At 40.6% G+C, this 15,732-nt stretch overlaps 2 protein-coding genes across 2 annotated transcripts in view; both read left to right on the top strand.

The window, feature by feature from the left end:
- LOC140941970 (uncharacterized) overlaps positions 1-4,426 on the top strand; it is a 13,499-nt gene extending 9,073 nt beyond the window's left edge. The window contains exons 9-13 of the mRNA XM_073390999.1: positions 140-277; positions 807-953; positions 1,710-1,829; positions 2,773-2,886; positions 4,268-4,426. Of these exons, the coding sequence (XP_073247100.1) occupies positions 140-277; positions 807-953; positions 1,710-1,829; positions 2,773-2,886; positions 4,268-4,371 (623 nt within the window). The 3' untranslated portion in view covers positions 4,372-4,426. The remainder of the gene's footprint in view (positions 1-139; positions 278-806; positions 954-1,709; positions 1,830-2,772; positions 2,887-4,267) is intronic.
- Positions 4,427-6,428: 2,002 nt separating this feature from the next.
- Positions 6,429-15,694, top strand: LOC140944145 (NLR family CARD domain-containing protein 4-like). Its single transcript, XM_073393275.1, has 4 exons — positions 6,429-6,541; positions 8,616-9,331; positions 10,199-12,816; positions 13,797-15,694. The coding sequence occupies exons 2-4, from the start codon at positions 8,635-8,637 to the stop codon at positions 13,941-13,943; spliced, it is 3,462 nt and encodes a 1,153-aa protein (XP_073249376.1). The 5' UTR covers positions 6,429-6,541; positions 8,616-8,634; the 3' UTR covers positions 13,944-15,694.
- Positions 15,695-15,732: the final 38 nt, after the last annotated feature.

The following is a 15,732-nucleotide window of genomic DNA, read 5'->3' on the forward strand; positions in this document are numbered from 1 at the left end:
TATCAACTTCTCCCCACTATTTCTATAGTAAATGAATAGGGGTGACAAATGAGAATTTTAATGTTGATCTTAGGGTTTAAAGTCTTAAACCGTAAATATCGCCGAGTAACTGAGTTATTCTTAAAAACAATTTCCTCAGCTATGGACGAGTGCGAAAAGGCAGGAGATGCTTGTCCATTTCCACTGCAGTGCCAGGAACAAGAAAACGCAACTTTCGCATGTGGCTGCGATGTTGGCTTGAAGGTAGTAGGAGAAGGAGATGAGAGGACATGTCAGGGTAAAGTTTTTGTGGTGTTCTCTTTAAGCAGTTAACAAAAAGTATGAAATCACAAATTGAAACACAATCAAAGTAATTGAAAATCGTGTTCACATTTCCTTCGGCATGATACAAAAAGAAGGATATATTTTTCAACGTAAACGGAACTGCACACAGTTGTTCCATTCGCTTTCATTAAGCACTTTAATTTGCTCAGACAATTAAAACCAATAATCTAAAAGAACTCATGACCACTGACTATGAAATAAATCCGTCTAAAAATCCTAACCTAAGCCAACCTTAACACTGACATCTGCTTTAGGGCGAAATATTGGATAAGTGGAGGGGTAGGTGGGAAAATTTCTAGGATCTTACACTGATTTCAAAATTCTGCGGAAGTGAATACTGTGCAAGTGCTCACCTACCCCTCCCCTAACCCAACCTTAGCACCATCACATGCATCGTTTTAGGTTAGAGAAGGGGTAAGGGGTATGTGAGCAGATTTTCAGAATATAAGTCTAATACTTACTCAATATATTATACGTGCTAGCTGATGACATTTACGAGTGCAGAATTCAAGGTGATGTTTGCCCTCCGACTCTCAAATGTCTAAAGCAAGAAGATGGAGCTTACGCGTGCCGCTGCGAGAAGAAGGGCTTCGTAGTTAAAGGAGACGATCAGGAACGGACTTGTGAAGGTGTGTTTAGTTTCATTCAAACTGTTTTCTAGTACCACCACGCTGTTCATACGATCATTTTATGATAGCCTGAGAAAACAGCCGAGTGGTTTCCCCGCCAAATAAATGACGTCTGAGAAACGAGCGCAGAAATTCCATACTGATGAAGCATCACTACCTAGATCTGGGTAGTGCTTCTGATTGGTTGAATCACGTTTCCCACGCGGCACGACCAATCACAAGCACCACCCAGATCTGAGTAGTGACGCGTGATCAGTATGGAATTTCTAAGCTCGTTTCTAAGACGTCATTTGGCGGGGAATCCAAGGGTACCGTCGCCAAATGTCGGCTGTTTCTCAGGCTAATTTTATGATTGTAACGCTATTTTACCCGAGAAATAGAGTAAATTTTGTAACTGGGTAGGGCGGGTTTCAAAAGCTACTCGAATATTGGAAGCTTAGATATACTCAATCTCCTTTTGGTTGGAGTAAATTCGAACCCATCTCCCAGGGATGGAAGCTGGTACCGGTGAGAATTGGGTTGCCGAAAGTGTTTAGGATGCAAAGGTCTCTTGTTCACCCCATGTGATCAATCCTTTTTTGCCCATTATTGTCCAACGGATATGGGGATGACATTGGATGACTGCAGGCTAATATGCAGTGTCATTTGTTTAATTTGTGATTGAGCATCAGTATCTCCTGCCATATCTCCGAAATTGAATTTTTAAGGGGCGGTTGTCAGTGGTAGAATCTGCTGTATAACATACGTATTTTTTAGATGTAGACGAATGCACTCAAAACCCATGCGCTGAGAATGAACAATGCGTAAACGTGCCAGGAAAATTTGAATGCCTCTGTAAAGACGGATACATCAAAAATGGCGGTAGCTGTAAGCCTGGTGAGTTCCAAAAATGACAACTATTGCCCGAGAAGAACGTTACAAAAGTTTGTTTATAAAGGTTAAAATAAATACGAAAAGCCGCTATTTTGCAGCGCTTAATCGAGGGCGGCGCTCCTCCAACGGCAATGCTCAGAGTGCCCAAATCGGTTGCATAGAACTGCGTTTTGGCGAAAAACTTTGTTTGAAAATTTGGCAGAGCATTGGGTAAGCGAGGCTTTTTCCTTTTTTTCCTCCACACTGGGGCATGTGTTAAATAATAGCCTTTACGTTTTTCTTACACTTGTAGTGACCCGCCCAAGTAAAGATTTTTGCGTTCTCCATCAGAATCATTCATGATCATTAGAGTGTGTTAGGCTCCTGTTTGACGTCGAGGTTCATGTGCACCTGCAGCCGGAACACCTTTAAAGACGCTTGCAGATGCATGATGCCCAAGCGTTCTTCACATAATGCAAAAGAAATCACATATCCCTAGTATTCTCTAGCTTTTGGCTGAAACTAACGCAAATGTACGAGAAATATAGATTTTGCTCATTAGCATTAGGTCCGATGTTTAAAACAGGCGTCAAAGACTACAAGTCAAGTAACGAATCTATTGTTAGAACTACATCTTAGCGTGCAAATTTGTTTCGATGAAAAGCCTATTGAAAACTTGGCTTTGTCGTCTTCTTAACAAGCCTGTCTTTAGCCGGAAGGGTACGAAAAAAGGCAGCTTTTCTCCACGCAAATCACTTGGGTTATCTTAAAAAACGGCAAATGGATCAATGTTAGAGAGACTGCTGTGCTTTGCATTCCCTTCCAGGGTGGGGAGGGAAAGGAAGCCTAATAATACGTTCATAAAACTCTTGAAAGATAAGTTTTCTTTGACCGGTGTACTTTTTCTACTTGCTTAATATTTTAATTCTCAATTTATCAAAATGACTTCTTGTTTTCATCATTGTAGCAAATAACTGTGTCAAGGTCAAGTGTAATGCGCATGAGATGTGTCACAACGGAATATGCAGATGTAAAAAGGGATACAGAAAGTCAAAGGTAACCAAAGGAAAGTGCATTAAAGGTGAGGTTCGATTGTTACAAAACTGCTCTTTACTGCGTCCATGTTTTAACTTACATGTACAAAACTAAGACCCAAAAATGGTAAAAATCTTAAGTAGAGGTCAACTCAACCCGTTAATAAAACCGACTGGTTCTTTCTCGCCAAAACTCTAGATGCTAGAGCAAGACGTCATATGAAGTGAAAATTAAAACAAAACTCAGTTTTGTGTTATATTCCACTTCAAATGGCGGAAAGCAAGGCTGGCAATATATTAACCCACTAACAAACTTAAGCCTTCCTCATGGCCTGGGCTATTTTCCGAAAATGGTATATATCTGTGTTACACTCCCTCTCAGGCTTAAGAATTTGTCAATGCGTTGATCTCTGCAACAAATTGCAAGGAACTTTCGTTTGCAACTGCATCGTCGTTTGCTTTTTTTTGTGGTTCGAAAACCGTGGGCGGGACGTCCCCGTCTTCAAAACATTTGCATCTTCCTTTGAAGATTGAGAGTGTAAAGGAATGTTTAGTCTAGCATATATTCTATAAGCAGTTGTTGTCCGTTGAGGGGTATTTGTGCTATTCTTGCTATCATCTTAGATAGTATTTCGACTATTTTGTCGCATAACGCCGGCATTTTCTATAGTTCTTAGCACCAGAGAAGCTGAGCTACCGCGCCTTCTTTGGTATCCAACTGGCAGCCGTTCTTTGTGTCGTCACGCAACTCTCCTACGAACGTTGTGTGATGATCAATGAACGGGTGCGCATGAAGAGGCGACGTATTCTGATATCCATTTTTTCTGTCAAATTATCCGTCAAAGTTAGTCATTTCTCTTGATAATGGTAAAGAATTTCTAAATCCAGTCAACGTTTGATGGTTATAAAGAATTAGATGGGGATCAAAGCCAATTATAAATGGAGAAATATTTTGAATGACTAACAATACTGATTTATGCTAAAAGCACATAAGTTACACATGCCACTTCCACATCTCCCATAATGCACCTTATCCCCCCTCTCCCCCCTCCCCAAATTTTGCATAACCTTTGTTTTCCATTTCTCTTGGGCGTTAGAGCCGTCCCAAGAGAAATTGAAAACAATGCTTATGCAAAGTTGGGGGGGCCTGGGAAATAAGGAGCATTATGGGAAATGTGGAAGTGAAGTATAGTGTATCTCTCTCGGCAATTAATATTACAGGAAGTGTTCATTAGCAAAATTCCAGAAATAATCGATCGAGACGAGCCAGACACAAAGAAAATTGTACTTACAGATATATTTACAACTGGTTGGAAGAAAAATCCCTTACGGAAAACAGTAAATTTTACCCTTGATCCGCGGTTTTTACTTTAGCTTTATAATCTTTAAGGTGACTAAGCTTAGTAAGAGGTATCTTTTCTTTTTCAGCTCTTTCCTTTAATGGAGCTACCTCGCCGCTGTCCTCTTCTGTCTCCATTTATGCCAGCGCTCTTGTGATTGGATACCTTGGGCGCCTGGCCTTTATAGCGTAAGGAACGGCGCCTGCTGCTTGCTTTGCTGATGTGACTAAACTCTGACGTAATTTAAAAAGGAGATAAAAAAAATACGTTTTTGTTTACCTTTACTTGCTATTCGAAAATACTCTGCAATGCTTGTTTTGTAACAAAAAATAAGGACATGAAGGATTTGTAAAAGAAAGGAAAAAAAATGAGTATTAATTTCCTGTGGACTATGCTTTCTTGTAATTATTTGGCACCTCTCTAAATCGTAAGAAAATATATAGTACAACTTAATCTACCTGCCAATAATTTACAGTTAACTGTACGTGTGTTTTTCTGTTCACTTTCAAACGCATTACAATATCTATTAACATTTTTTCAATAAAATCGCTTTGCTGCGCTGTGAAAAACTTGTCATTGTTTAGCTTAACAGTCAAATTCAGCTTACAGACTGTTAAAGAAAAAAAAGACAGAGGACATTATCAATCTGTTAAAAAAAGAGTATTCGTGGGCACTGCGTATTCATTGATTAGCCTTTGTAAACGTGAACGCCTTGGATAACTTTACGATATCTTTTTGGGCATTATGAAAATTTAGTATGGCATTGTTATATTTTCTCAAATTCATTAATACTCATAAAAATGGTTTAATGAGTGTTTGGAAATCAGGAGAAATACTGCTCATTTTTGCATCCTTAATTTCTCCCTCTAAAATCATTTTGTTTGAGTAGCAATATCAAGTATTCGACACAGTGTTTCATCTGGTGATAAAACACTGCGTCTCATGCTTGATATACTACAGCACCAATGATGCCAGCACTGATGCACATTTTTTCTTTGTATTTTAGTTCTGAAAACAATTGGATTACAAAACTGTTAGCCTATTCCATGCGCTCAAATAGTGAATTAAGCCGCTCCCATCCCTCGGCCTTCCCGACCATTTTTTCCCTAGGTGAAACGTTCCCCCGAATCTTTATATATTAAACGAAGTCATCGGTATAACGAACGATTTTCTTTACCCCAGTAATAGTAAAACATATGGGGAAGAACCTCGATATAACGAAACCTCTTTATAGCGAAAAATTTTGCAAGTCCCTTGGCCCTTCGTTATATCGAGGTTCCACTGCATCTTGTGTATTTTTGTTTTCCTTCAATTTCCCTCGCGAAGCACAAGGACAGTACACGCCATTAAGTGTGTAAAAAGAAAGAAAATTGTTCACGTCTCTTGCCAGTCCGTCAATTTCAGTTTTCAGACCTGCTCCAGACCTTTCGCTGACCGCTCGTGCGTGCGTTTTTTACCTGCGCAAATGTACAGGCTTTTTTGCAGTCTAAAAAACTGCATCTTTCCTTCCCCTTTTTTTTACCACCCAGTGAACACTAGCTTACCTAAGGAAGAACAAAGGAGACTTTTGTCTGATTGGCTGTTTGATTTTGTAGTGTTCAGTCTCCTCACCGCGCGCAAGTTAGTAAACAAAGATGGCTGCCAAAGCGAAAGACTCCTTGGATAGTTCGTTCAAGATGGCTTGTGAAGGTTTACAAAGTATGATGACTTTTTCTTTGCCCATAGTCGGGAACTGATTACCTGAAGAAGACCATTGAGACTCGTTCACAGAGCATGGTTATTCATTATTCCAGGCTTCTCAAGGCACTTATATTTAAGTATTTAAGTTCGGCATAATCAGGAGCATGATACCTCAAAATAAGGCAGCCTAATTTTGCATATAACACCTTGGTTTCATGGTAAATGATACTCGATTTCACGACAAAAATCCGACACACTCCACTGCCGCTCGTGCGCCAACCTTTGGACAACCTACCATCGATGTTAGTCTCGCACGTCACGCAGCCGTTTTTCAGTCTCGTCACACAATGCTCCTCCCCAAGACAAATAATGACTTCATAGGAGATAACTCGCACCACACATGACACGATCGCGAAGGATGCAGCTGCAATTGGCTAAAATCGGAAAAGGATATGTGTTTCTAATGCGAACAGCCGTTTCGAGGAGCGTTGCGTGAAGAGACAAAACGCCCCCCTTCGCGGGAGACTAAAAATGGGTCACATGATCACTCATCCAAGTGGGTGTTCAAGGAAAAGTTCCTTTTGTCTTACTGGCATGTGACGCCGATCCTTGGCTGTCTTTCTGATTGAAACGTTTTGCTGTCAGCTTCAAAGCAACGACTGTCACAGACTGTTCTCTTTAGGTAAGATACAACAGGCCAAACGCTTTTACATTTAACTATGCCATGGGTCTGCATTAATTCAACTTCCTTCCTTATATCCCGTGCGCATTGTCACGAACGTTCTGTCTTTCATTGCATACTGGTGGGCGACAGTGATGTCTAGCTCCCTCTCTAATTGAAACGTTTTGCTTTCAGCTGCATTGCGAGTACTGGAACATACAAAAAGGCCCAACGCTTTTACGTTTTACTCGCCTAATTAGTAATATACCATGGTTCTGATACAGGTCTTAAATTCCACCTCGTTCCTCATCTGCCTTGTTTATACCAACCATTATTTTTACAGCTATTTCGCAATGTTAACGATTACGTAGATAGCCTTCTTCTTTAAAATTCCTTTGACCATTTTTACCGTATTTTAGTGATGTTATAAGTTGTATCAGTAATAATAAAAACCGTCGAGCAGCACAGTGTCTCCTTTCATCTCTTCCGGCCCCCTAGGATTTGCTTTCGGTTTAAATGTATTCTTATGTAGGATACTGATCTAATTTTACGTATAGGGTCAAGTTCGGTAGTATTTTTTTGGCTTGAAACAAGCACAAACCTTAAAGAGACAATTGTACATTTGAAGTATGGAATATTAATTCTGTACGTACAACATAACATGAGAAGCTTCAAGCCTTCGAAGACAGCAAAGAGGAAGTGAAACAGGAAGTGACAAGTGTAATAGGAGTTTAATTAGTCACGATTATGTTTTGCAAGAAAAGTACTCTCTTTGGCATGAAAAACCAATCGACATGATAAGCATTCCTTTAAAATCGCGAGCTCAGGCGTCAATAAAAGTGCCGAATAACACTGAAAATGTGAAATAAAATGCACTAAAAGAACGTCAAGTCACGTAACGTCTTCTGGTTCGCCCATGCACAGCATCCACTCATAGAGCAAAATGGTTAACGTGACACTCAAATAATTCGATGCTAGCGTGACGAAAGTCACTCAGACGGTTCAGTGTCAATATACCACATAACGCAGTGTATCTGCTCATTTTTAACCCTATGCAGACCAGGGGAGCTTTTGAAGTCCTCAGAAGCGTTAGAGGTGAATAACTTCAAAACGACTTTTTCTAAAAGCGGCTTTCTCTAAAATATTGCGGCGACATTTTAAAGTCGTCGTCACGTGTACGTCATCATTTACTTTGTCAATTGGCAACCAAGATTTGACAGCCATATTTTTTAAAAACCTTCATTTTTTATATTAAGAGGATTTTGTGTCCTTTTTGAATTATTATATTTTTCTGTATTTAACATTATTTTTTAATGTGTGGTTCCAGAAAATATCCATACCCCCCCCCCCCCCCCCCACGGAAGGGATTTGCCGTATGACCCCCCCTTCCCTCTGGATTTTCCAAAATCGGCCCCCAAAATTTATCAATTTGTACCTGTGGCAATCCATAGAATAAACTGTATCAGTAATGTAATTGGCTGGAGACAAACGCGTGAATCGAAGTCTTTGAGGAGTCACGCGATAGGTGTTTTCTTATCCGCCTAATGTTGTGGAGATAGTAAAATGATGCACTACAGACTTTGTTGATGTGGAAGTTCATTGACAGCTTGTCATCAATGTACGAGCCAAGGTTCCTAACAACTGACGATTTCACTATATTGATGTTATCAGACACCTCACTGTTTATAAACTATTTTTCGTTTTATGGCTCCTTTGAGGGAGTTTTGGATTTTGCTAATGAATTCAAAACTGTGTCCTAATAATGACGTGAAATTACGTCAGTTTGTAAATCAAGTTATGCCTCGATGTTGGAGATGGGGAGGATTTTCTGTCAGATCTTGATGGCCGTATTATAGAGGGACTCTGAACTTCCTCAATCGCAGGAAGCAAACAAAAGCCCGGTCTGCATAGGGCTAAACAAAATTTACCTGTTTTCTGATAATACAAATGCTTGTGGTAACGTAGGACATCAACTGCGGAGACTCAAAAAACTTTAAAATACGAAGGGGAATGAACATTACTAAAAGGGAACATTTCCATAAAAAATCGCAGGGCAAGGCTCACGAAACTAAACACCTATTTTCAAATTTTCTAGGGGAGACTGTCATCTGCCCATGGCATCTTCAGTACCAGTATTTCGTTCTACAAAGGAAACCACTAACTACGCAAGGCTGTGTCGTCTTCTGGTAGATGTTGGGTCACAAGTCCTAAGACAGAAATTTGACAGTATTTGTCCGCCAGCTACCCTAAACAGTTATTTGTCGAGTCCTGCAGTACAAACAGCCCTGAGGAAGCTTAAGGCGAGAAGAGTTTTGAATCCTTCGCAATGGGACAAACTGTATCCGCCCGTCAGCACAGTTTCAGTTTCATCAAGGGACTTTGACATCACCCTGCTAATGGTTCTGTTGAGAAACATCTGTGGTTTAACCACTCCAGCTTCAGGGTGGGACAATCTTCCGCCTGCTACAGATTTAACGCCCGAAGCTGATATTGCTCGTATAAAGTGGTACAGAAATACAGTGTATGGTCATGCCAGTCAAGCCTCAGTTGATGATGCCACCTTTGCAAGCTGTTGGACGGACATTAAGGCTACTTTGGTAAGACTGGGAGGGGCGACATATGGACCTGCAATCGACCTTCTCGAAAATGCGGGTATGGACCCTGTCATTGAGGAACACTACAAAAACCTTCTGAAACAATGGAAAGTGGATGAACATATCAAAGATGCGCTCAGTGAGATGGTGGAGAAGCTGGATGAACTGAAGGCGGCGTTGCCGCAGCCGACAGAAAAGTCGACGCTGAGCGAAAACGGTAAGTTATGACCAAACTATGACGCCATTAATACACTCTACATTAGACTTATGTTTCAGATTGGCAATGTACAATTAATGTCAGGTCCTGAGGTACACCTCATCAGAGACAAAGAATCAAATCAAAAGGTAATCCAAGAGAGTCTTGGATTCTAGGGTGCGTTCCTTTGGGATGATCTGGATCAGGGTCAGTGATCCGAGATCACTCGGAACATGGTAGATCAAATGAACCGATGAATCCACTCTGGACAAGGATTCATCGGATCATTTGATCTACCATGATCCAAATGATCTCGGATCACTGATCCTGATCCGGATCATATCAAAGGAACGGACCCCTAGATTCCACGCTGTGGATTACGGATTTCAGGTACTAAATTTCAAATTCCTTCTTGCCAGCGGAACTTGGGTTCCGGATTCCAATCATTAGCAGGATTCCAGATTCCTGAAGCTGAATTCCGCATTCCAAAGCCCAGGATTGCGGATTCCGCAAACAAAAATTTCCAGGATTTTGTAATCCTGATTACGTTACATGGGGTGAGAGAGTATCGTTAAATCTAACTACAAAGCGATATTATGAGTATTGATAACGTTTACTGCATTGCAAGCTGATAAGAAGTGTTTGTGACTCATTTAGCCGACTCATTCTTAGCTCGATAACAGTCGTATCTGAAAACAGCAAATTTGATTGGCCTTGCGTACTTGTCAACTTTCTGCACTCAGTGTTGCGATTTTGCACAACGTTTGGAATCAACTGTAAAGCATCCCACCAATCAGATTGCAGAAAGGTCTGTATCTATGTTAGCTCACCAAGGAATATTTAAGGGCAAAATAATTCATTTCAATGACCCATTTTACTTGCATACAGATCCAATCTTCGTTCAAGAGTGTCAAAGGCAGCTGCGCTCCCACTATAACACTACCATGAGCCAGGTTAGAATCACCCCTTGGGAGAAAGATAGCATTGTGAACATCGAAGAAGTTTACACCAAATTATCCTGGTGGAGACATGTAAAGAGACCCAACGGAACAACCAATCAGGAAATTAACGACTATACCGAGGTATTCAAAGGTTATGGACGTTCTACCAGCCCTAAAAGGATACTTGTCTACGGAAGGACTGGTATCGGAAAATCGACCTTTTCTCAGAAAATTGCCGTCGACTGGGCGAACGAAAAGGAAGAAGTCTTGAAACGGTTCGATGTTTTACTTGTGGTAAGGTTGCGAAATGCGTTGGATGCCCAAGACATGCCTTCTTTATTAAAAGCTTCTGACCTTTTTGCCGTTGATGGATCGATTTCAGCTGAGAGCGTTTATGATTACGTTCGCGGCCACCAAGAAAGGGTGTTACTTGTATTAGATGGCTACGACGAGTACAGTGCGAATGCGACATTGATTCGTGAGATTTGGCGAGGGAGACAGCTAAGAGATTGTCACGTGTTAATAACGACCAGGTCACTGGAGGGCGACGAACTTATTATCCCAAGCAATGTGCTGTATGAGATCAAAGGGTTTGTCCACAAGGAACAAGTGAACGATTTTGCTGGGAGGTTTCTCGACAGCGAAAGGGAGCTGGAATTATTTGTCTGTTACCTTAACGATGAGAACCTCTGGGACTTAGCGGAGATTCCTCTTCTTCTTTTGATGCTTTGCTTGATTTGGAAGAACAGGTATGTCAAAAAACTGCCAACGTCCAAGCTGGAACTGCATGATAGATTTGTCGAGACTTTGCTTTGTCACATGAGCTTGAAGAATCCCGACAGCCCACCGTTGAATAACCAAAACGTCCTCCATGCTTTCAGTGAAGAGATTACCGTCTTAGGAAAGTTGGCGTTTGAAGCTCTTTTGAAAAACTCCGTATATGTTGATCTTGAAAACCTTAAACTTCAAAGTGATGGCCTCGCCGACAAAATGATCCGCTCAGGTCTCTTTCAATTGTCGAAAATGTCAAGTCCAGATACTACCAAGACCATAGTATTTCTTCACAAATCAATCCAGGAGTTTCTGGCAGCCAGGTATTTGATGAACACGCTAAATGTAAAAGAGAGCAAAATTCCCACTACTGTCGCAGGAATCAATTCATTTAGCAAGGCCTTAGAGATGAAGGAAATACTTCGATTTCTGTGCCAGTGGTCCACGGAAGGAGCAAAAGCAGTCTTCAACCTTCTTAGGTCTCTTGGAGAAAAGGAGTGTCTGAAAGAGTGCCAGTTTTCTAAGACGCCTTCTTTGGACGATCTGTCACTGCGCCAAAGATTGTTGCGGGATTTAAGTTTGGAGTGTTTAATCAGTTGTTCGGTGTCATCCAGGCGAGACATCTATCCTTTGTTTCTCTCTGCCACAGATGGTGTTATATCAGTGAATAACTATAACATCGAAAACGTTGCCTCGCAGCATCTACTGCAATCTTCTCCTTTACCGAACTATGTGTTTTTCGAGCATGGCGACTTTGCTAACCTTGTTTCCATATCTCAAGATGTAGACGCTATAGTTCTTACCTGTTCTGCCCTTAAAATCAAAGCTTGTCATTACCTTCAAATGTGTGAAGTCTCGGCCTTTCAGACGGAACACTTCTTTCTAAAACGTAAAGGGGACAGGCTCTTTCTTTACTTCACTACAATATACAGGACTTTTCGTCGCAACTATTTAGAAATGCTGAGGGACCTTACATCGGCATTGTATGAGTCTATTCCGAGAGGAACGCGGAACCTTGCTGAGCTTCCTGAAGGTCACTGTTTTTCATTAGTCAGAGAAATTGAGGTTTTCGTTATGTGGACAAGTGAAGAGTTATCGTACATAAACGACATGTTGTCTGTTGCAGTTTCTCCGCAAGACGTCATTATAAAGCACATACGGGTGGAAAATGATGTTGTATCCCACATCAACTTCACCGAAAACCTTGGTAGATTAGTTCTGTACGATCTTGAAATGTCAGACGGCGATGTTGCTCTCTTAGCCAGTTCAATTCGTCAAGCGCCCAACATGTACTCGCTGAAATTGTCCCGCTGTCCTTTGCACGGTAGTATAAGAATTTTGGCTGCAAGTCTTCGCCATGTTCCACTATTGACGTATTTAACTTTGTCTCGAGTCCGTATGGATGATCGAGAATGTTCACGTTTAGCGTCTTCATTGAAGCATGTTCCTCGGCTAACAGTTCTCAATTTGTCCAACAATCCACTTGGTAAAGGAATCACTGACCTTGCTCGACAACTGTATCGCATACCTGATCTCCAACATCTAAGCATAGAAAAAACAAGAACAGGTAAAAAAGAAGCTAAAGCCTTGGCTCAAGAGCTAAGATCAGTGCCAAGACTACAAACCATTCAACTAGGATTTAATCCAATCGGAAAAGGGGTCGGTGATCTCGTGCGAAGTCTTCATTACCTTGAAGAACTACTACAAGTGGACCTCAAAGATGTCAAAATGTCGCACGAAGAAGTTGATGCTATATCGGACGCACAACGTGGAATATATATAACCTCTTATCACGTATGTTTTTCCTTTTTACGAGGGTATCTTAAGTTACTTGCGGTAGTATCTTGCGTAGCAGGTGCATGAAAAATTTGGGGATAAAAGCTAGAGCGGCGGCGCTACCTCTATCCTTTTGCGTGTTCTCCCTTGTGCATCGCTAATCTCGCTCTCCTATGCACCTGCTGCTTAAGCTATTACTGCAGAGCCCCACACTAGGTTAAAGAAAACAAATGTCACCATTAAATGGTAAGGAAGGGGGTATTATATAGGGCGTTGTTACCAAGTTATTGAAATTCTTCCTTGATAAAGACAACCACGACTGGGCCTTTATGAATATGTTTTGTCGCCCTCCCGTTTCCTGACTCCAGATGTCTGCATCGGTTGGCATGGAAGTGTTTGCGAGGTATATCAACTGATTATATATAGCACACCTGAATATGGCGCGATTAGATCTGAATTCATGAATTCTTAACTGACCCGTAATATCTAGAAATGAAGGTGATATCCGTTGGGTTATGACAATTGTCGCTTAAAAAAATTGGTTGCACGGAATTCTTGTGCATTATCGGTTATCGACATTTCGAAGGAAGTGGTGATATTACACTACATTCCACTTAAGCAGGTTGCAGGGTCGAGATTTTGGCCAGAGTGTTACAATGATAATTAATCAGAATTAACTTTCCTTACAGTGGGATTATTTCTTAAAATATGTCTTCCTTTCCAGGAGTGTTATGCCACGAGCTCTTAGCATTCATTCCAAATAATAAACGTTTGTCTTGCACACTCAAAAATTTTGTGCCTTATAAACAATGTATTTGTTTGTCGATAAGAGTTCTCAAAACTAAGAACGTTACGCCGTTAGGATAGAAGCTGGGGATGGAGGGCTTCTCTTAGTTTTTTTTTTTTTCAAATGGTCGTGGCTTGAAATAGTCGGTCTAAAGTATAATCACATGACCCACATGTTAGTACATCTGATTAACACACTTCGACTGTTTTAGGACCTCCAGGGAAGACCCAAGAAGAAAGACGATTGGCCCAGATTTTCTGATCTGCAATACAAGAATGATGACGGTGATGATGATGATGAATCATTCATTCTTGGTGGTGATGATGATGATGATGACAGAATGTTGGATCGACTGTAATTTCTTTGTTCCTGGGTTTTTCACAATCAGTTGAAACCCTGCCCAAATTAGCCTGTGTACAGACATCACCCCTCCCTCAGGAAGTTTATCCTGTGGGAGGGGGGATGTCTGTACACAGGCTATGCCCAAATCAAAACAGTGTGCCGCCACCCACATTATGATATAACTACTTTGTCTTTTCAGTTTAAAGAATGACGTGAGATGAAGATGAAATTGAATGTTTGGTTGAAAAAATACTGAGTAGAATTCTATTCATAAAATGTGAAACTAAGGGCTCATATAATGGAATTCGGGGAATTGGGGCTAAGGTTCTATTTCAGAACATCTTGTTTTGCTTATTAACCCAATAGACCTTTTCAGCTCGTATGCTTTATTTTCCCAATTCAGACCACCTGATGTTCTCCAGGGAATTTGCCTCTTGTCTTTTCGTTAATTAAGCATATATATTTAATTATGCATTATATATGCACGCGCATAAGACTACAGTTGAAAGAAACAGTTCTCTGGGGTACCATCACGCTACCCGAAATGAGAAAACAAGACATATAAGCTAAAAAGGCATTTTGATTTTCTTTTCTTCTTCTTCTTTTTTTTTGCTTTGCTCTGTTTTTTGTTTATCTAACGTTCGCGGTGCCTTCTTTGTCGTGGTTGCTTAACCCTTTCACTGCCAGAGTGCTTGATGGAGTTTTGTAAGGTGACTCTAACTTTTGAGTCTGTGGACGAAATCCTATGATATGACCATTCAAATGAAAGCTCTCTGCCTGTTCTTTCACATGATGCTATTTGTTTGTCAAAATTTTAGAAAATGAAATTTGGATATTTGGTCGAAATTTGCCTTTGGCCACATTTGGCATAGAGCAAGGATGACATTTAAAATATCGAAAGTAGTGGTGCGGTGGTTAGCTCGAAAGCTAAGCTCCTCTGGCCACCGAACACTTCTACCCAAGCCATTAATTTTCTTTTTTTTTCCTTCTTCTTCTCCTTTATTAGTGTATTCCTACCTTACTATATATAATGTAAATATTTTATAAAGCGTGAATAATGAAATTGAATTGAATTGAATTGAGTGTGTAACGTGTTGACAAACATACCACGTATACAAACTTTGTTTATTCGTTCCGTTTCAACTTATCTTATTTTACCCCTTCGCGGGTACTATGATACGATCTGTATATGAGTGTGGAATTACTAAATTGAATACAGTTGAACCTCCCTTAAGCGATCACCCAAAATGCGATGACTAACTGTTCGTTTACGGGAGGTGGTCTAAGAAGAATCGGACCACAGGGGCTCTCTTCCAAGAAGAGATCTGGTCACATCAACTTTATATAAGATAATTCATTCCATGCAATTTTTAAGTTTAAATAAGTATAGTTCCATGTTGTTGTTATAATCTTCGTGTTCTCGCGTCTTCTCTAAGTAACACAGTGCATGGAGGAAACATAGAGCTAGACCAGATCATGCGTGAAGTGTTCGCTTACAAGGAGTTAAAAACGAAAGAAAATAATTAAACCGTCAGTGCCGAAAAGTGGTCGCCTTCGCTTTCAGGAGGTAGACGTTTACGAGAGGTTTCAACTGTAGGGCTTCGACTGGGAAAATGTTGGTGTTTTAGATAAGTTGTCGCTTATGGGATGTGGTCGCACATGTATATATGTAAGGGTGATAAAGTCGGTACATGTGAAAATGGTACTGACGAAAGCTACACATGTTTTCATAGCTACAAGGTATAAACCAAATGTTCTAGTATGAAATATTCCGTATATTCTGTACTTTCGTATACACTACTAAA

The sequence above is a fragment of the Porites lutea genome, chromosome 1, assembly GCF_958299795.1.
Source record: "Porites lutea chromosome 1, jaPorLute2.1, whole genome shotgun sequence".
Classification (NCBI taxonomy): domain Eukaryota; kingdom Metazoa; phylum Cnidaria; class Anthozoa; order Scleractinia; family Poritidae; genus Porites; species Porites lutea.

Excerpts from the sequence above, each read along its gene's own strand:
- LOC140944145 (XM_073393275.1), top strand. The coding sequence starts at position 8,635 with ATGGCATCTTCAGTACCAGTATTTCGTTCTACAAAGGAAACCACTAAC. Across the intron at positions 9,332-10,198 it reads GTCGACGCTGAGCGAAAACG|ATCCAATCTTCGTTCAAGAG; the intron begins GTAAGTTATGAC and ends ACTTGCATACAG. Across the intron at positions 12,817-13,796 it reads TATATATAACCTCTTATCAC|GACCTCCAGGGAAGACCCAA; the intron begins GTATGTTTTTCC and ends CGACTGTTTTAG.